We start from the raw sequence: 22,050 nt of genomic DNA, 5'->3' as shown, positions 1-22,050 counted from the left end.
GACTGTCAAAAACAGTACAAAGGAGGTGAGTGGGAAAGAAGCAGTACTGGGCTAAGTAAATGACTTCATATGGTAACATGAATTCACAGGTACAAATGAAGAAGAGAAGAGAGGATAAATAAGATTATTTAATAAATATATAGTGATTTAAACCATTAAAGAATTAAAATATGGGGCGCCTGGGTGGCTTAGTGGGTTAAGCCTCTGCCTTCAGCTCAGGTCATGATCTCAGGGTCCTGGGATCAAGCCCCACGTCAGGCTCTCTGCTGAGCAGGGAGCCTGCTTCCTCCTCTTTGTGTCTGCCTGCCTCTCTGCATACTTGTGATCTCTATCTATCAAATAAATAAATAAAATCTTAAAAAAAAGAATTAAAATGTTACAACAGGAAATATTAATGTAAAAAAAGCAGTAACAGTAAAGGAAGAATAGAGGAACAAAAAAGACAGGCATAAAAAAACAAAGTAAAATGGCAGACATAAATACAATTATATCAATAATATCACTAAATGTAAAAGGATTAAAGAATCCAATCAAAGGCAGTGATTATCTGACAAAAATAAGATGCAACTACATTGTCTCAAAGAGACACTTTACATTCAAAGGTATAAACAGGTTGAAAGTCAAAGGATGGATAAAGATATATCAGGCAAACAGCAAACATAAGAAAGCTGGAGTTTCTATATCAGAATCAGATAAAATATACTTTAAAACAAAAATATACTGGGGTGCCTGGGTGGCTCAGTCAAGTGGCAGCTGACTCTTAATCTTAGCTCAGGTCTTTCAGGGTCATGAGTTCAAGTCCCATGTTGGGCTCATTGTGGGCATGGAATGTACTTTAAAATAAATGCTATTAGAGATAAAGAGAGACATTTAAGTATAGTAAAGAATCAATTCAGCAGGAAGATTCGTGTAATAAATCCATACATAAATATATATTTGCCATACAACAGAGCTCTGAAATACATGAAGAAATGACAGAAATTATAGAAGATACAGACAATTCAGTACCTTGACAATATTTAGACAATAATACTTAAAAGACTTCATTACCTTAATACTCCACTTTCAGTAATAGACAATTAGGTGGAGATCAGCAAGGATCTAGGTGACCTGAATAACACTATAAACTGACTGGACCTAAAAGACCTCTATATAGAACACTCCAGCCAACAACAGTAGAATATACATTCTTCTCAAAGAAATATGGAACATTCTCCAGGACAGACCTAAGGAAGGTAAAATAGGACACAAAACCAACTTCAATAATTCATTTAAAGGGAAAAATAGGGGCACCTGGCTGGTTCATTTGGTACAGCATGTAACTCAAGCTCAGGGTCATGAGTTCAAGCCCTACAATGCGTGAGGAGCCTACTTAAAATTAAAAAAAAAAAAAAAATAATAAAGTGAAAGAAAAGAGAATATAAAGTATGTTCTCTGATCACAATGAAATGAAAGTAACAAATTTTGGAAACTCACAAGTAAGTGGAAATTAAACAAAACACTTCTATATAACCAATGAGTCCAAAAACAAGTCAAAACTTATGGGTAGCAACTAAAGCAATACTTAGAGGGAAATTTCTAACTGCAAATGTCTATAGAGAAGGAAGAAAGATCAAATCAACTGACTAAACTTCTACCTTAAGATACTAGAAAAAGAGAGCAAAATAAACTTAAAGCAAGCAGAAAGAAATAATAAAATTAGAGAAGAAATTAATGAAACAGATAAAATAGAAAAAGATCAATAAACCAAAAGCTGATTCTTTAAAAGACCAACAAAATTGACTTAGCTTGACTGTCCAAGAGAAAAGGAGAGAAAACTCAAATTACTACAATAGGAAAGAAAGGAGGACATCACTATTGATGTTACAGAAACAAAAGGAATATAAAGGAATACTGACCAACTGTCTGCCAATCAATTTGATAACCTATAGATAACCTAGATGAAGAAGATTCCTATAAAGAGACAATCTATCAAAAACTTACTCAAGAAGAAATAGACAAACTAACAGACCTGTAAGAAGACACTGAAAATTCCACTCAATACTGGCATTTGGTTAGTGGGAACCCACATGGTTTCAACAAGTGTACTGAGAAGTGCTATTTCTTTCTGTTCAGGGCTCATTTACCCCAGCCATGGCATGACGTTTGTCTGCAACAATTGTAAGGTACTCAGATTCTATAAATCCAAGTCTCATTAAAAACTTTAAAAAGAAGCACAATCATCACAAGGTCGGATGGACTAAAGCATTCTATCTAGCAGGAGGTAAAAAGCTTATAGTAGATAATTCATTTGAATTTGAAAAATGTACAAATGAACCTGTCAAATATGAGAGCTATGGTATAAAACTACTGATGCAATGAAAAGAGTTGAAGAGATCAAACAGAAAACAAAAAAGCTAAATTTAAAATGAACAGATTAAAGAAAAATAAAGAATTACAGAATGCTCAGGACATCAAAGAAGTCAAGCAAAACATCATTATCCCGGCCCCTTTTGCAGGCAAAGGAAATCAGCTGGAAGAAAAAATGGTGCAGAAATTACAACAGGATGTGGACATGGAAGATATTTCTTAAAATCTCACTAACCATTTCTATTACTGCTTAAAAAAGAAAAAAAAAGATTTTATTTATGTATTTGACAGACACAGATCACAAGTAGGAAGAAAGGCAGGCAGAGGGGGGAGGAAGCAGGCTCCTGGCTGAGTAGAGAGCCCGATGCAGGGCTCTATCCCAGGACCCGGGAATCATGACCTGAGCAGAAGGCAGAGGCTTAACTCACTGAGCCACCCAGACGCCCCATCTATTACCTGCTTTTGAAAATCTCCTTAGGAGACTAAATAAGATCACTCAAATGAAAGGTAATTAAAATAATTAAAAATACATCTCCCCTACATTGTTATCTGCAAAACATTAGATACTATGGATGTTAGACTGCATCTCCACTGTTAAGCCTTCACTGACAGTTACATTATTAATTTTTTTAAGATTTTATTTATTTATTTGAGAGAGCTAGAAAGCACAAGTGTGCACACCGGGAGAGGGGCAGGGAGGGAGAAAAAGGGACAGGCAGACTCTGTACTGAGCGTGGAGCCTGATGCGAGGAGATCCCATGACTCCGAGATCATGACCTTAGCCAAAGTCAAGAGTCTAATGCTCAATTGACTGAGCAACCCAGGCAGCCCTGATAGTTACGATTATGTAAGTCATACAAATTCTCTTTGTAAATACAGAAGTGAAGTGTGGCCATAAAATGGTCCTGCTAGGGGTGCCTGGATGGCTCAGTGGGTTGAGCCTCTACCTTCGGCTCATGTTGTGGTCTCAGGGTCCTGGGATCAAGCCCTGAGTTGGGCTCTCTGCTGGGCGGGGAGACTGCCTCTCTGCCTACTTATGATCTCTCTCAAATAAATTTTAAAAATCTTTTTTTTTTTTTTTTAAGATTTTATTTATTTATTTGAGAGAGAGACAGTGAGAGAGAGCATGAGCGAGGAGAAGGTCAGAGAGAGAAGCGGACTCCCCGCAGAGCCGGGAGCCGATGCGGGACTCGATCCCGGGACTCCAGGATCATGACCTGAGCCGAAGGCAGTCGTCCAACCAACTGAGCCACCCAGGCGTCCCTAAATTTTAAAAATCTTAAAAAAAAAAAAAGGGTCCTGCCATTTGGATTAATGGCACTAGGCAGTATTTATGTAAAACCAAATGACAAAAATTCATGGCTATTGATATGTAAAATAAATTTTCTTTGCAGTTGAAATAAAAAAGAAAAAGTAGGGGCGCCTGGGTGAATCAGTCATTAAGTGTCTGCCTTCAGCTCCGGTCATGATCCCAAAGTCCTGGGATAGAGCCCTACATCGGTCTCCCTGCTCTGGGGGAAGCCCGTTCTCCCTCTCCCAATTCCCCTGCTTGTGTTCCCTTTCGCTGTGTCCCTCTCTGTCAAATAAATACATAAATATCTTAAAAAAAAAAAAAAAAAGGTGAAGACACAGAAATACTAATCAAAAAACCATCCACAAAGAAAAGCCTGCTTCCCCCTCTCTCTCTGCCTGCCTCTCTGCCTACTTGTGATCTGTCAAATAAATAAATAAAAAATATATTTTTTTAAAAGTAGTAATACTACTTTTTCACAAACTCTTCGAAAATATAGAAGAGGAAACATTTCCGAACTCATTCTTCAAGGCCAAACATTACTCTGACACCAAAATAAGACAAAGACATCACAAGAAAGAAAAAATAACTTACAGACCAAAATCTCTTATGAATATGAACACAAAAATCCTGACAAAAATACCAGCAAAACAAGTCCAGCAACATATAAAAATGGAATTATATGCCAAGTAGGATTTATGCCAGGAATCCAACAGTGGTTCAACATCTGAAAATCAATTAATGTAATATACTATATTGATAGAAACGAAACAAAATAGAAAAATGATCATCTCAACAGACATAAAGCATCTGACAAATCCCAACTCCTTCAGGATAAAAATGCTTAACAAGAAGGAACAGAAGGAAACTTCCTCAGCCTGATGAAGAACATCTGCAAACAAAACAAAAACAAAAATAAAAACCCACAGATGGGGCGCTTAGGTGGCTCAGTTAAAGTTTGTTAAAGCAGCTGCCTTAAGTTCGGATCTCCCTGGGATTGGGCCTGCATGGGGCTCCCTATTCAGCGGAGAGCCTGCTTCTCCCTCTCCCTCTGCCTGCCACTGGACCTACTTGTTTGTTCTCTGTCAATAAATAAATAAAATCTTGAAAAAAAAAAACAAAACAAAACCCACAGGTAACATTAAATTAACGGAGAAAGACTGGATGCTTCTCCCCCAAGATCAGAAACAAGAAAAAGATATTTAATTAGCTATTTCTATTCACATTGTATTAGAGGTTCTAGCCAGGACAACTAGGTGAGAAAATGAAATAAAAGATTAGAAAGGATGAAGTAAAACCATCTCTATTTGCAGATGATGAAATTTTGTGTACAGAAAATCCTAATGAATCTGTTAAGAAATATTAATAATAAAGCAGTTCAGCAAGATTGCAGAATATAAGCTCAATATACAAATATCAATATCTATATACTTGTAATCAACAATCTGAAAATGAAATTTTGAAAATTCCATTTTAATTCCATTTCTCTATGAGAAAGCTCATAGAGAGCTTTCTAGGTGACACTGAGCTCGTGCTGGAAAGGACTTAAGAACTTTTTGATTAAAAAACAAAAAAAATCAAAATACTTAGTAAGTTTAACAGAAGTAAAACAAAAGTTATACTCTAAAAACTAGAAAATACTGAAAGAAATTCAAGAGGATCTAAATAAAAATCATCCCATGTTTATGGATCAGAAGACTTAATACTGTTAAACTGGCAAAGCTCCTCAAATTGATCTAAAGAGTCAAGGCAATCTCTGTCAAAATCCAAGCTGGCTTCTTTGTGGAAACTTTAAGCTCATTCTACAATCCATATAGAAATGAAAGAGACCCAGAAGAGCCAAACAATCTGGAAAAAGAACAAAGCTGGAGGACTCACACTTCCTAATTTCAAAACTTAAAGCAATAAAATACCAAGATGGTGTATTACTAGCATAATGACAGATGTATAGACCGCTGAATAGAATTCAGAGTCCAGAAATGAAACCACATGTTCATGGTTAACGGATTTTTAACTAGAATGTCATGCCATTCAGCAGACAAAGAAGAGTCTTTTCAACAATGGCATAGGACAACTGGATAGTTAGTCACAAGCAAAAGAATTGAAGTCAAATTCATACCTCATACAATGAACAAAAACTAACTCAAAATGGATCAAAGACCTAAATGTAGCAGCTAAAATCACAAAAGTATTGGAAGAAAACATTGGAATAAATCTTCATGGCCTCAGATTTGGCAAAAGTTTCTTAGATATGATACCAAAAGCACAAACAACAAAAGAAAAAAATGAGCTTCACAAAAAGGAAAAACTTTTTGCATCAAAGGAATGTAATCAAGGAAGCTTGCATCAAGGAAATAAAAAGACCACCCAAATAATAGGAAAAAATATTTTAAAATCATGTATCTGATAAGGGACTTATAATATCTAGAATAAAGAACTCTTATAACTTAGTAAGACAAACAACCTAGACTAAAAGCAGGCAAAGGATTTGAAAAGACATTTCTCCAAAGATAAACAAATGGCCGATAAACATATGAAAAGATACTTGACATCGTTTGTCACCAGGGAAATGCAAACCAAAACCACAAGCTATCACTTCACACCTACAAGGGTGGCTATGATCAAAACATCAGATAAGAAGGATTAATGAAGGTGTGGGAAAATTTGAATTCCCATATATTTCTGGTGGTAATGTAAAATAGTACAGCCACTTTGGAAAAGTCTGGTAGTTTTTCAAACCATTAAACACATAGCTCTCATATGGTCCACCAATTCCACTCTTAGGTTTATACATCTTCATAAAAGCTTGTACATGAATATTTATCTATAACAGGAATATTCCTAATAGCGAAAACAGCTCAAATGTCCATCAACTGAGGAATGGATACACAAACGCTGGCATGTCCATACAGTGGAATATTATTCAGCCAATAAAAAGGAATAAAGTACTGATTCATGTTACAGTATGAATGAACCTTGACTATGCTAATTCAATAGAAGCCAGTCACAAAACACCAACATATCATGAGATTTTATGTATCTGAAATGTCTAGAATATGCAAATCTATAAGACAGAAAGTAGATTAGGGGGTTACTTGGGGCTGGGAAGAAACAGGGCATAGGGTGTGACAGCCAGAGAGGAATTTGGGGGGCCTAGGGCGGTACTGAAATGTTAAAATCCGCATGGTAACAGCTGCACAAATCTGAAATTACAGAAATTATGAATATCTACTTTAACTGGTTCAACTGCATGGTATGTCCAGTTGTGTCTCAATAAAGCCCTCTTTAAAAAACTTTTTGTTTCGGGGCGCCTGGGTGGCTCAGTCGATCGAGAGGCTGCCTTCAGCTCAGGTCATGATCCCAGGGTCCTGGGGATCAAGCCCCACATCGGGCTCCCTGTCCTCTTCTCCCTCTGCCCCTTCCCTTCCACTCCTACTCTGTCTCTCACTTCTCTCTCTCAAATAAATAAAATCTTTTTTTTTGACAGTTCATGTAACATTAAGATTTATTATTTTATTAACATATAATGTATTATTTGTTCAGGGGTACACGTCTGTGAACATCAGTCTCATACAATTCACAGCACTCACTGTAGCACATACCCTCCCCAACGTCCATAACCCGCCACCCTATCCCTGCCTCCATTCCCTGCAACCCTCAATTGTTTTCTGAGATTAAGAGTTTCTTATGGTTTGTCTCCCTCCCAAGTCCCATCTTGTTTCATTTTTTTCCCCTCCCTCCCCTGACGACCCCCCCACCCTGCCTCTCAAATTCCTCATACGATAACTGTCTTTCTCTAATGATTTATTTCGCTTAGCGAATATCCTCTAGTTCTATTCACGTCGTTGCCATTGGCAAGATTTTGTCTCTTTTGATGCCTGCATAGGATTATTAATCTTAAAAAAAACCAAACAACAAAAAAAACCAACTCTACAGTCTTTATTGGAAGATAAGAGGCCAAAACCAAACACACAAAAGACAGCCAGAGAAGTTAGAGATCTGGAAGTCATCTGTGTCTTTGTTTTTCCCTTTATCCCCATATTCTTATCAGTCACCACATTCTAGATGTGGACTCTAAGAACAGTCTTCTGACAGTTTTTTCAGGGCCCTGGAGCCAAAGATCCATGGGTTCTAATACAGGACTCTACTTTCAACTCTCAGCTGGACTCAAAGCAAGCTAAAACTTAGTTCCTGAACATTTTTCCTCTTTGGGAGAACATAGCTATCCACACCTAAGCTTTTAACAATGGTTGTGAAGATAAAATGATGTAACACACGAAAAACTGTGGACCGGTGCTTGACACAAAGCAAGCATTAGTGCTATCTTCAACTCCACCTTTCCAATCCCGCTACCACCTTCCTCTCCTTCACCTGGACCACTCCACCAGCCCCTCACAAGTACCCTGCTGACCTCCAGTTCTGTTCCTTACAAGTCCATCTTCTGTTTAGTTCTCAAAGTGACTAATATTTGCTCCTGCAAATCGGACAGTATTCTATAGATGAAAACACTTCAGTGTCCCACTCTGTTTTAAACACCTCTAAGTCCTAATCTTTAATAAGAGTATATACAACCCAAAATGACACAGACCCTACCCATGCTTCTCTTATACCTCATACCACTTTTTAAATTCCCCCAAACATACCACACAGTATTTCTGCATTTCAGTCCTCTGCTTACACCGTGTCTCCTCTCTCAAAAAACCCCTCCAGTCTCCAAACTCCAAACAAGCTTTTCCTTGTTTTTAATTTTCCCTCCCTAATGACTCAGTTTAAAAAAGTTATCTTTTTCTAGAAAGCCTTTCCATACTTCCCATGTGGATGGTGATTCTCACAAGCAGAAGAATCCACTGGAGGCTTTGTTCAAACACAGATAACTGTGTTTGAACAAAAGGTCATCTCCAAAAGGTTCTGATTTAGGAAGTCTGGGGTGGGACCTAAGACTCTGCATTCCTAACAAATTCCCATGTGCTCGCACCATGAGAACCTTTACTTCTCTCACTACACTCACCTCTTTGTATTCACATTTCCTATTTATATGTTGCTATTCCATGAGCTCCCTGAAGACAGGGGATACTAGAGCACACTGCTGACCACAGATCCCATGTAGAGTTACTTGGACCCTGCCATTACCGAATTACTCCTATTCCATCATTAATGCTATGACTTTATGGTCACCGAAGGCTTACTATCTAGCAGCCACCAGCTCTGCCTTTGTCCCTCAGATCCAGATAATCACTAAGTCTTGCTGGTTGCCTGGCTTGGTCAGTCAGTAGAGCACGCGACTCTTGATCTCTGGGTTTTAAGTTTAAGCCCCACACCAGGCATGGAGCTTACTTAGGAGAAGAAAGAAAAAAAAAAAAAAAAGAAAATAGTAGTCACATTCAGTACTAAAGAGAGTACACTGCTTTACTGCTACTGATCCTGCCAGCATCCACCTAAAAACACCAGCAAGTAGCTCCTCTGGCTGGTGTCAAGGCTTTACCTTCATCTGAGCCAGCTGCTGCTGCTGTTGCTGCTGTTGCAACCTCCGGAGAGCCTCTTGCTGCTGCTGCCTCTGGCGCAATAACTCCTTCTGCCGCTGGAGCTCCAGCTCTTTCCTCTTCCGCTCCTCCTCTTCGTGCCGGAGTCGGGCTGCCTCCTCTTCCATTCGCAGCCGGTTCTCCTCTAATCGACGCTGGGCTTCTTCTTCTTCCCGGGCCCATTTTGCAGCCTCCTCTTCCTTCCCAGAAGGAAAAATAAAAGAGAATAAAATTTAATTGTGTTTAAAAAAAGTCCAAGTCAGTTCTGAAGGTTTCTATCAAAAAGCTATAGAAGTAACACAGAAAGCAGAAACTGTTTATGATGACATAAGGCAGAGGTAAGTTTTCCTTTAAAAGGTATTTACAGTAGCCACAAAGGCTTGGCATGCTTACAGGATAACATTTCAGTTTATTTGCTAATTTCTTCATGAAAGTAATGCCATTTTGAACATATGTGGTAAGCACTGATCTCTCTAAGAGACAACCACCAACTGCAGCACAATCCTCTGGAGACCGTTCCTATATTGAGGGAGAGCTAGCTTTTCAGGGTGCTCAGCTTGAAAAGCTACCAGGACCTTGCAAGGACAGATTACAGATTAGCAGGAAAGTGTCAACCAGTCCTGGAACCAGAGCAACCTTATAAAACCACTTAATTCCATCACTGATTCACACCCTCTTGTGGCCCCTGGGTCCTTTGGAACATCTCTCCTCAACCTATCGTCCAACCCCCTACTACTCAGTCCTGTACTTCAGCTCATTGTCCTTCTGCTTTCCTTCTTCAAAACCATTCCAATGCGCCCTCCGGAACTCTCCTCACCCTCCTTCACAGAGTCTGCTTACTCTACCTACAATGTTGTGTTTTTATCCAGATAGCCCATTCCCCTCATTTTCCAAAACTCAGGGCAGTATCAACCACTCTATCAGGACTTTCCTAGCCTTTAGGAGGTAGTCTTCCCCTCTGCCATTTCATTATGTCCAATTAATACCTCATCCTTCTCTGTTTGCTCCTAGTCCACCCATAGCAACAACTATTTCCCATCCAAAAACCATTCCTTTCAGGCTTCTCCCTTGTGGTCAGAGGCTCTGTCACCTTCGACGTCTACACTGCCATATTTCATTTTTTAAGCTTCCAATATAACGAGGGGCACCCATGTGATATGATTTAGGCCAAAGGGATGTCTGCCAGGAGGCTTCTAGAGAAGGTATTCTTCTGAAACAAAAGCAGCACAAGAGAAGGCTCATTCCCTTGCAGGCTGCATAGGGCATGGTTCCCAAAACTCCTAATCATGAGGTGAAAAATCTGAAGTCAAAGTAGACCCACCAGAAATAGTAATCTAGAATTCCGCAGAGGACCTGGATCCCTAATGATATCGCTGAGTTACTGCCTTATCTCCTTGACATGGCATCTATTATTTAAACTATTTTTAGGTGACTATTTTCATTTTGGAGCTCAAAGCATCCTAACTGTGGCATTTATTTCTTGTACAATCATTACCAACATAGGCTGTGAGCTTAAGGACAGAAACAATTTAAAACTTTCATAGTCCACCAGGAAATAAGTACCGTAACTGGCATATAGTATGCCTTAACTAGATATGTCAATTGTCAAATGAATAAGCCCGATGATGAGCTGTCATACAATCTACCCTTGAGGCCTATCTACCTCTAACAGTACTGAGGTTGCTCAAAGAGTTTCAATCAAGAATTTAGGCAAAAGCAAGTAATGTCTAGCTTATGTCCATCTACATGTGTAAGTGTGGACTGACCACAGTGATTGATTTCACACAAAGAGTACAGTGTGTGGGGAGAAGAGCAATGTTTACAGTGACAGGCACTGCTTCAGCCAAGTGACCAAGGACTACACCAGCAGTCATTAATCCTGTTGATAATATGTATTCTTGATAAAGTGTGATGAAAATGGCACTTTGCCTCTTTGTGATCTACTTTTCAAACACCCATAACTCCAGTTTAATTGTGAGAAAAACATCAGATGAATTCCAGTAGAGAGTTACCCTATAACATATGGACCATTATACCTTAAAACTGCCAAAGACCTGAGAGACTGTCATTCAAAGAAGCTGAGGAGACAACTAAATATACTACTTGGATTTAGGATCTGGGAACAGAAAAAGGACATGAGGAAAAAGTTGAGGAAATGTGAAATAACTATGGATTTTAGTTAAATGCATCAGTAATGGTTTAATGTGACAAATATACCACATTAATGTAAGATAACAACAGAGGAAACCATATTATCATCCAGATTTTTCTGAAAATCTAATATTGCCCTAAAAATAAAGTCTACTAATAAAAAAAAAAATCTAAGTTCTTAAACATTACAAGGAAATGCTTTAGGGGTTCTGGCTGCCTGTAGTGGCAGAATGACCTGGCTGAACTCGAATTGCGTAGTGCCCACTGTCACACAGCCTGTGAAAACATGAAGCAGTAATGACTGGCACTTTAGGAAAGTGAGAGTACCCTAAAGCAAAAGCAGTCAACTTGCAGGTCTCACATTTGGTTTTTTTAAAGGGTAGACCTTCTTTAGATTTCTCTCTGGTATTCTGGGGGGGGTTTGGTTCTTTGATATTTTGTCTGGCTTTTATAATTACCTGTGGGACAGCCATTACAAAAGTCGTAAGAGTCAGTTGGGTCTCTTCTAATAATTTTCAGTAAAGAGGTTATCCTCATATCCAAAAACTTTCTAATCACAAATCCCTAGCTTCAAAGAAGAAATGAAAAGAGCAAACCATCTGTGGTCACCTGCTTGCGTAATAACTCCTCCTGCTTCCGCCTTTCTTCCTCTTCTCTCCTCCTCTCCTCCAGTCTCCTAAGAGCTTCTTCTTGCTGTTGTCTTTCTTCCTCTTCTCGCTGTCGCCTTAATGCAATTTCTTGCTCCCTTTGGCGTCGCAGAGCTTCCTCCTAAATTAAAAAAGAAAAAAAAAGTGTGGGGGGGAGGAGAAAGAAACAAACTCTGGATCCTGATTAATAGATCTCATTATAATTTGAAAAGAAACAGACTGTGCTGCTAAGGCTCTATAACAGAGCCTTATTCTTTTTAAATATAAAAAGAATACAACCAAGGATCTAGAGTAAAAAGTAAAGAGAGTTGGGAAGTAGACATATCAACAATTAAAATAATTTGTATTTAAAGTATTAGTAGTGGGGCACCTGGGTGTTCAGTCAGTTGTCTGACTCTTGATTTTGGCCCAGGTCATGATCTCAGGGTTGAGAGATTAAGCCCCATGCTGGGGGCCATGCTGGGTGTGGAGTCCACCTGAGAGTCTCTCTCTCCCCCTTCCCTTCCTCCTCCTTCTCTCTAAAAATAATAATAATAATAAATAAGATTCTCCCTCTCCCTCTGCTCCATCCCTGCCACTCCCCTACTAATGCACACACTCTTTTCTCTAAAAAATAAACAAATAAAATAAAATAGTAGCAGTTAAATAGCACTACAATTAGAGTCTATCCTAGTTTCTACATTAGCTATTGCACTTAGTAATTAACCCAAGAAAGGGCTACATGAGGCTTGAGGCTTGGTTTCCCTTTGGTACCATTAGTCCTTATCACCCCTTCCCCCCACCCCACCCCACCAAAATCAACTGAGAACCCAGAACATAGGTCAAATCAACACAGCAACCAGAAATGCCTGGTGTGGTAGAAGTAAGTTCTCTAGTCAAAAGTACTGAGCAAAGCTGTGTATTCTAGAATGTGTTCTGAAAAACAAAGTCTCACATGTCAAGTATAAAGAAAAGGGTCTTGGCTGCTGCGGTGTTTCAGTCGGTTAAGTGGCTACCTTTGGCTCAGGTCATGAGCTCAGGGTCCTGGGATGGAGCACCTCATCGGGCTCCCTGCTTGGCAGGGAGCCTGCTTCTCCCTCTGCCCCTCCCCACTGCTTGTGATCTCTCTCTCTCTCCCTCCCTCCCTCAAATAAGTAAAATCTTATGGAAGGGAGGAGTGTCACACTGTCAAAATAATTTAGGAAATACTGAGCAACAGAGAATTAAACTGATTTCTTCACTGTACTACTTCTTAGAGCCCTTACATGCTAGTGTAGAGAGAACAACCCTAAGAAACATTAGTAGCTCAAACCTAATCTCAGCACAGACCCTTTTGTTTTTCAGAGTACTTCTTAGGGCCAACAATGGGTATGAAATGTGAGATGAAGTGGACTTTGGGGCTATTACAGAGTGGACTGTTTCAACTGGGATTTATAAAAATTCCAACAGAAAAGTGGGTCCAGCACATTAACAGAGAATTCCAAAAACTAATATAAACAGCCAAAATGCATGAAAACTATTCATCATCACTGGTTATAAATACTTAAGCAAAAACCTAGTTACTTCCAAAATTTAACTTGAAAATATTCAAAAGAAATCAACTCTAGTAATTTATCAGGACTGAAGCTACTAGCCCCAGGGGCTACTACTGGGTCACAGGTATTTCTTCTAAAGGAATGAATCTCCTAATGCTCTAATCCCAATCCTGCTATTAACTCCCTCTCAAACTCAGACAGACCATCTCCCGAGAACCATGAACGCAGTCAGGGCTAAATCTGGGGTCCGTGTTCTCCGAGGTATACCTGTTTCCTTCGGGCAAGCTCTTCTTCCTCTCGCCTCTTCCTTTCTTCCTCCTGCTGCCTCCGAAGAATTTCCTCCTGTTGTCTCCGCAGTTCTTCTTGCCTCTTTCGTTCCTCCTCTTCCCGTTTTGCCCTCATTTCTGCCTCTCTCCTCTCCTGTTCTAGCTGTGATTATAAGAAAATACTCTTAGAAACCTGAAGCCAAGCACAGAAACACTCCAGCATCACTGACCAGTACTATCAGGAGTAGCTAGAAGATGCAGACACTATACCATTCACAGTTGCTTGTACTGCGAGTGAGGGATGAAACCAGCTCTGGAAGAACTCAGCTCTGGTATGTCGCAGCAGAATAGTGTCATGCTCTTCAAAACTGCATGGACTCTCCCCCAACATTTACCTACCTCCTCACTACCACACTCCATCTCTTAGACATGGGAGAAAGTGACCACCAGGAGAGTAACTTCAGAATTTTCTTGGGGTGACACTTTTGTTCATCCCTAAAAAGATTTTCTGATTCGAGATCTGTGTCTACAAGGTGTTTGCAGCAATGCTGTAAAGCTGCTAGTGTGAAAAATTACAGAATTCTTTAAAATTAGAAGACCAACCACTTAACAAATTGTATCATTTGTAGCTCCTAGTTACTAGTCCATTCTAGCACCTCGTGTCCGTTCTCACTGCCACACACAGAGTTCAGGCTTTCACTCTCTCACGCATATCTCTGAAAGTCTCTTTACTTTTTTCCAGCATCCATTCTGCCCACATTCCCCAGCACATCTTAAGTTCCACCAAAAAAAAATCCTTCCCGGCTTACCTATAACACCATCCTTCACCCTGAAATAAATTCTAAGCCTCTAACAGGACATGTGTAAGAGAACTCGTGACCGGCTTGCCTCATCTTGGCCTCCTCGCTCATCACTTATCCCTCAGACACACAGAGACTCCAGGCCAGACCAAACTAGCTGCTTCCTGACCCAGTACGTTCTCATGCATTTCTGAGCCTTTACAGGAGCTGTTTCCTTCAGCTGGGATAAAGTCTACTGTTCTTCAAGTGAAAATGAGTGCAGGTACTACAGTCCATCAACAGTGTCATCCAATTCCTGATGCCCACCTCTCCAACTGCATGAGTTGAACAGCTAGCCCATGTGCTTTCCTGACTAACCTGTAATTCTTAAGTGTTACCTGCCTGTGTGTCACAGCCCCACTACTCACTTCCACGCATGTGAGCACACACACACACACTCATACACTCCAGACACAAAAGACTGCAAGTTCCTATCCCTCCCTCATCATCTATGCATTTCTAGCACAAACCACTACAGTATTAGAACACTCTCAAGAATTAGCTGAATTTTGGTCTCTCACTCATTTATGGAGACTGACCGTGACCAAGAACCCTTTCTGGGCACTCTAAGGAGACGGTCACTAACTCAGAGGATAAGAACACATTAGGTATGGGGCGCCTGGGTGGCTCAGTGGGTTAAAGCCTCTGCCTTTGGCTCAGGTCATGATCCCAGGGTCCTGGGATCGAGCCCCGCGTCGGGCTCTCTGCTTGGCAAGGAGCCTGCTTCCTCCTCTCTCTCTCTCTCTCTGCCTGCCTCTCTGCCTACTTGTGATCTCTGTCTGTTAAATAAATAAATTAAAAAAATCTTTAAAAAAAAAAAAGAACACATTAGGTATAAAATAGGAACCAGATTCTCCTGGAGGTGTAAGAAACCAGAATCATTACAATGACACTAAGTGCTGACAAGACATCTGTACCTGGAAAATACTAAAAACCAGAATTCAAGATTCCCTGCTCCTCCAGAAGATGTGAATGGAACATGGGATCTAATGTTAATGTTGGGCTTTTCAACCACATGTCTGGGGAAGTAAGAAATGTAAACTGACATCACTATAACGATTCAATGTGGGAACTCAAGCCACGATCAAGAGTTTGATAAATAATGTAGTATGTTTTCGTAGGTCTTAGAATTTGTAGTAAGTGTTTATACCATGAATGATGTAATTAAAGTATACATATGATCATAATCAATAATGTGTCAGCGAACCAATTTTAAGTGATTTAATTTAAACTTTTTCATTTTCATTGTTTGAGGTCTTTTTTTGGCAGAAGAGGGAACAGTAAGGATAGAATATGAAATGAATGTGCTTCTCCAGCTAAGTAACCGTAAACTAATAGGAAAAAGTAGAGCTAGCCAGAGAGAGACATCAGTAAACAAATGTCTATATCCTACAGATGGAAAGCACGCACTGCAATGGAAAAAAGCATTTCAGACCTTTGCAGCTTTGGCCTTCTCCATCTGCTGAAGCTGTTCAAGTGCAGGTCCTGGAGTCGTGGTGTCAAGGGGAAGATCCCATACACTACCACCTTCCCAAACTATAAGACAATAAGGGGAAACGTGAAGGATATTGGAGCTTACATACATGATCACATATCCACAAGCATTAATGAAAAAAGCTGTTTCCCTGTCCCCGAATGAGCTCCATCATATGTGTCTGTGCTGCTTTTAGATAGACTAAACTGCCAGTGGGCTCTGGTTTAAATCAATATCCTTCAACACATCTAGAAGGAAAGAAATTACCAGACATTTGCCGGGAAACTAATTTCATCCTCAAAAACTCTATAAGGAGGCAGCTGGGTGGCATCCAACTCTTGATTTCAGCTCAGGTAATGATCTCAGGGTGATGAGATTGAGCCCTGTCTCCGGCTGCACACTGGGCATGCAACCTGCTTAGATTCCCTCTCTCCTCCTCCCGCTGCCCCTTCCCACTGCCCGCTTTCCCTCTCCCTCTCTCAAAACAAAGAAAGGTATTTGTTAATATCCCCCATCTTTATAGATGAATAAGCTAAGGGTCAGACATAGTTTCATAACATTCCCAAGGAGACACACCAAGCACATGGCCACGCTAGGATTTAAATCCCAGTGTGTTAGATCCCAAAGCCCACAGTATTTCCAGTAGCTATACAACCTCTTACTGCACACCCAGTAGAGAGTGGGGTTAAGAGAGGTATATAACTATGAAACTCGAGAGCACTAAGTAGTTGCATGATATTGTGATCATGTTAAAAGCCACTGAATTGCTCATCTAAAAATGGTTAATATCATGTTATGTGAATTTCACTTCAAAGATAAAGAAAGAGGTACAGCTGGAGTTGGGAAGGCCTCTGGAAAGGCTGAGCAGGTCTCACAAATGACAAGGGGTCCTGCTGACCCGCAAGGCACCACAAGGTCAGATGTAAACAAAGTAAACAAATAGGTAAAGGCTTTGGAGTTTGTTTTCCTACTGCCAGCAAAAGGTTTGCTGATGCCACTTGTCAGCATTCTCTATTCCCTACACTCCTATTTCCACATTGTAAATCACTGGCTGAATAAAACAAATGGACTATTTGTAAAGGGCCTGGATCATATCATACCCAAAGAAAGAAATCATTTAATAAGGTACTTATAACTAGTCCCCCCCAAACTGGAGAATATTTTCACCTCCTAACCGTAAACGGCTGCCAAGAAAAACAAGGCCACAGAGCAGAGGAAGTTGACGAGGGATGATTACCAGTCCTTTCCTTGCTAGAATCCCCAGGATGAGTGTTAGCAAGAGAACTACCACCTGAAAAGCCCAAGGGCGGGGCGCCTGGGTGGCTCAGTGGGTTAAAGCCTCTGCCTTCGGCTTGGGTCAAGATCCCAGGCTCCTGGGATGGAGCCCTGCATCGGGCTCTCTGCTCCATGGGGAGCCTGCTTCCTGCTCTCTCTCTGCCTGCCTCCCTGCCTACTTGTGATCTCTGTCAAATAAGTAAATAAAATCTTAAAAAAAAAAGAAAAGAAAAGCTCAAGGCTGTAAGAAAAAATCCATCAGTGCCTATGGTTCCTGAGAACTGTCAGTACCAACTATAACCTCTTGTAAGGACTATCCACAGTTCAAACTACCTGCAGGTATCAAACCTTAAAAACCTTAAGTGTTCCACCAATATCAAGACTTAAAAAAAAAAAAAAAATCCCAGATCCAAATCTTCTAGTTTGATGCAAAAACATCAGAGAATGAATGAGGCAGGATATTCACTTTAAAGCAGGCTTTTCTCATCCCAAAACTTCTGGGTACCTGCAGTGTTAAGCTACATATTAACCCTTCACTCAAAAGAATAGATGTTTTTACGTAAGCTTTTTTTTTTTTTTCCACTCTGGCTGGCAGAAGAAGTCAAAAAACAATTCATAGAACTCTTCCACATTGGTTAGAGCAACATAAAAAGAGCGGTTGATTCAATTTCATGAAATTTATCTAATAAACACTTCTAGCAAATCCTTAACAGTATATTTTCAATGATATGTTCAATCCTTTGCTGCGATCTTTTAAAAAATGAGACTATTTGTTAATATTCAATATAAAATGGCTCAAAAATGGGAAACATCTTTTAAAAATTGTATTATAACCTAAGAGTCTAATCTTTAGAGCTACACTGAAAGCCAATCTAAATTTTTACCTGTAGGCTGTGAAGCTGTTGGCTGAAGTTCCCAGATAGAACCAGTATCTGGCACCGACACAGACCTAGTTACTGAAGGAATGATGTTCTGATCAGATATTCTGCAAAAGGGAAATAAAAAAATCAACTTGTTCTTGTCATTTGCAAAAACAGATAAAGAGGAATTTCTACATGATTGGTAGGTTTTCCAGGCTATTTGGCCAGAAAACTCCTTCAGTGTTTTAACCAAAATGTATTATTTGTTTATTAGAAAAGAAACCAAGATAGAGGCCCAGGCATCACACTTCTGGAATCAAGTTATTAACAAATGTTGATTTCTGCATATACCAATGGTCCTAAAAAAACTCTCAGAATATGTCCACAAGAGCAAAAGAGGCAGCCTGTTATAATCAAAGACCCATAGACTATAAGTCTAAAGGTCTTTACTTTAGTTCTAGCTCTGAAGTTTACTGTGTATTATGTCAACCGAGTTCTTTAGCCTCTCAGTGTATCAGTTTATCCATTTGTGAACTGGCATCTTACCACCTAACCTGCCCACCTCACTTGATGGGTTAGGACTCAAAAGAGAAATGTGAAAGGTTTCGGTTAAATTGGACAGTAAGGTTTTTAAGAGAGTCACTGATAACTCTGAAGGAAATACAACATGTATTACACCTTAAATGATAATCTGAAACTACAGAAATTTAAGACATTTAGGCATAATTTCCTTTTCCTCAGACTTATCTTAATGGCTTTTGGGTTCTGGAACTTTTACTCTGTGTGGCAGTGTGACTATCTTTCTTGATATCTCATGGGTGAAAGGAAATTAAACTTCTAGACTACAGTTTTTTGGTTGCTGGTTCTGTAAGAATATGCTGTCTTTTCCAATGTTCTCATTATTCTGTGGTTCTTATTCCAAATTTATCCTCTATGAGTAAAAAGACCAAAAATGCTTTACTGCCAGCTTAATTATGATTTTTAAAAGCTATATTCTAGTTTTACACACAATACACATGTATGTGTTGTGTGTGGGTATTTTGATACCAGAGTTCACACATTATACCAAAATTTCCTTTCTTTTCTTTAATATGCACACACATATGCAATGTGACACATCATGGACTGACCACCAACCTCATTTTCAGAGCCTGGAACTGTTGGAGAAGAAGTGCCAACTGTTGCTGCTGCTGCGAGGACAGGGCTGCTTTCTGTTGTTGAGCCAAAACCTGGGCATATTGTTGTCTTCAAAAAGTAAAATAAAGTGTAACCTGTCTATGTACATTTAGTACACTTTACGAAGATACCCAAAGACAAAGGTCGGTCCACCACCCCCCAAAAGTACCATTAGAAATAGATATCAAATAAGTTTTAACAATACTTCATAATAAGAATAGTTAGACACAGAAAATGCTCTACTTCATTCTAAAAAGAACTGTGAACTTCTAGATAACATGCTCAAAGAGAACAGCAAAAAAAATTATAAAATGTCAAAAACTGTCGAACTCTCCGAAAATATCAGAAAGCAAGTGAAAAATAAAAGAGATTTGAACTAATAGTTACTTTCACATGAAACACTTTTTGCAAAAATAAAATCACTTGTATAAAAATTCTCAAAATTTATGTTTCAACTTGGAAAATTTTAGGTTAAGATTTTTTTCTACTGGATCAGAGGTAGACAAATATCTATTAAGAGCCAGGCAGGGGGAAAAAAAAAAGAGCCAGACAGTAAGTATTTTCAGCTTTGCAGGCCACATGCAATTATTTAATTCTGCCACTGCACTGCAAAAGGAGCTGTAGACAACACACCAACAAACACTTGTGGCTATGTTCTAATAAAATCTTGCTAATGACAACAGGGATCAAACTGGTTTGCCGATCTTTGCACCAGATGACAGCAAATCTTACTTCTTCTACCAAAGTGACACATAATCTAAGTGATTCTGCCATCATTTCACAGCAATGCTAACAGCATAAATTTTTACTTCTTTCTTGCCCTCTCATCTATGTTTTTTTCCTCTGTGGCATTCAAAGTTGAGCCATTTAGGAGGCATTTAAGTTCTTAAAATGCTTGTTGTTTCTTGCTTTAGGAGCTGAAGAGCTTGTGAAATTATAGTTATGTGTCATTTTCTGCAAATTTCTGGTATTTAAAAAGACCAAACTCCAAATATATATTGGTAACATGCCACTGGCTAGGTGACTGAATTATCAGAGAAACTTGTAGTCCTCTGCTGTAAAAGGTAAAACTTAGGAGATTATATCTAAAGGCACCTGGGGAGCTCCTGGGAGGCTTAGTCAGTGGAGCATCAGACTCCTGGTTTCAATCCCCACCCACCCACCCCTCACCCCTACACTCCCCCTCCCCAACTCTGCACTCAAGGGTGATTCTGTTTGTCCCTCTCCTTCTGCCCCTCCCCCCACTCGTGTGCATTTTCTCTCAAATAAATAAAATCTTCAAAAATATTTTTTTAAGTAAAGGCATTTTGCAGTGCACCCTACTGCATTACTGCTCTTACTGTATTAAGAACTGCTGGTACTGAAGGTGCTGCATCTGGTACAAGGCTGTGAGCTCCTGCTGTCTGGTCAGTCGTTCCTGGTCCAATTCTCCCTAGTGAAGAGGTAGGGGAAGAAATACCACTGAACAAATTGCAAAAAGCTTAAAAGCCATTTACTACATATGATCTGAAAGCAAACTGAATCTCAGACCTTGACTTCCCACTCTACCTTTATGCCCCAAAAGCTCAACTATTACAAAAACTCTTAAAGAGCTAAACAATGCCATCTAGTGGGAAAAGATGGTGTCTGCATTATAAAAGATTCCCTATGGTGGGAAAGGGGTCCTTACTTCAGCTGCTGTTCTCTCCTCCTACCCTTGAAGCTGAATGTTGTACTGTACCCAAGAGTCATTACTATAACTAAAAAATGTATTATTTCCCAATGTTAAAAGTGATCTGTAAACCTGGAGATTATGTAGAAATTAGAAAAATGGGATAAAACTTTCAGAAAGGAGTAAAATTATCTGAAGTTAATGCCGGTAGGAATATGACAAGGGCCCATAATGAATAGAGAGAGCAGTGTAGAAGTATATTTTGTTAAAGATGCTGACAAGTTTTACATTAACAGAATATGAAAGAGCTTGTAAAATTTTAACTCCCCACCCCAAAACTAGGTGTTTCTACTGCTACTAATATACCATGAGTTAGACGGGTGCCTGGATAGCTCAGTTAAGTGATGGCCTTTAGCTTAGGTCATGAGGTGGTCCCTGGCTGGGATCCAGCCCCACATTAGCCTCTCTGCTCAGCGGGGAGCCTGCTTCTCCCTCTCCCTGCCACTCTGCCTACTTGTGCTCTCATTCTCTCACTGTCAAATAAATAAATAGACCTTAAAACATATATGTATGTGTATATATATAATGAGTAGGAAAAACTGTTTTTTGTTTGTTTCAAATAACATAGCTGGAATTTAAATTCTGAAAAGTTAAAACTGGGAAATTTTAAGCCTTCAGCTCAGGTCATGATCCCAGAGGCCTGGCATCAGGCCCTGCATTGGGCTCCCTCCTCAGCAGGGAACCCGCTTCTCCCTCTCCCACTCCCCCTGCTTGTATTCCCTTTCTCACTGTGTCTCTGTCAAATAAATAAATAAAATCTTTTTTAAAAAGGTGGGGGGGGGTGACATAGATTAGGGCAAATCATTAGTGAATAGTTTATATCTTTACCGTACATAGATTATGCTTTGGAATAAAATACTGGATATACAATTTCTTGGGGTGGAGATTATTTGAAATTCAGAGACATTTTTCTTTCCAATTAAATACTGGAGGATGGAAGCTACACTAGGTTAATCTAAACTTTCTACATTAAAACCT

The 22,050-nt window shown here is 39.6% G+C and overlaps 1 protein-coding gene and 1 pseudogene across 1 annotated transcript in view; one reads left to right on the top strand and one right to left on the bottom strand.

The window, feature by feature from the left end:
• Positions 1–22,050, bottom strand: part of GIGYF2 (GRB10 interacting GYF protein 2) — a 151,544-nt gene that overhangs the window by 22,850 nt on the left and 106,644 nt on the right. Inside the window, 7 exon segments of the mRNA XM_047721379.1 lie at positions 9,123–9,359; positions 11,920–12,078; positions 13,739–13,900; positions 16,012–16,112; positions 18,210–18,310; positions 19,323–19,430; positions 20,702–20,793. Of these exon segments, the coding sequence (XP_047577335.1) occupies positions 9,123–9,359; positions 11,920–12,078; positions 13,739–13,900; positions 16,012–16,112; positions 18,210–18,310; positions 19,323–19,430; positions 20,702–20,793 (960 nt within the window).
• Positions 2,070–2,572, top strand: LOC125094920 (probable ribosome biogenesis protein RLP24; annotated as a pseudogene).

The sequence above is a fragment of the Lutra lutra genome, chromosome 3 (assembly GCF_902655055.1).
Source record: "Lutra lutra chromosome 3, mLutLut1.2, whole genome shotgun sequence".
NCBI classification, from domain to species: domain Eukaryota; kingdom Metazoa; phylum Chordata; class Mammalia; order Carnivora; family Mustelidae; genus Lutra; species Lutra lutra.
This window is presented reverse-complemented; position numbering and strand designations above follow the sequence as displayed.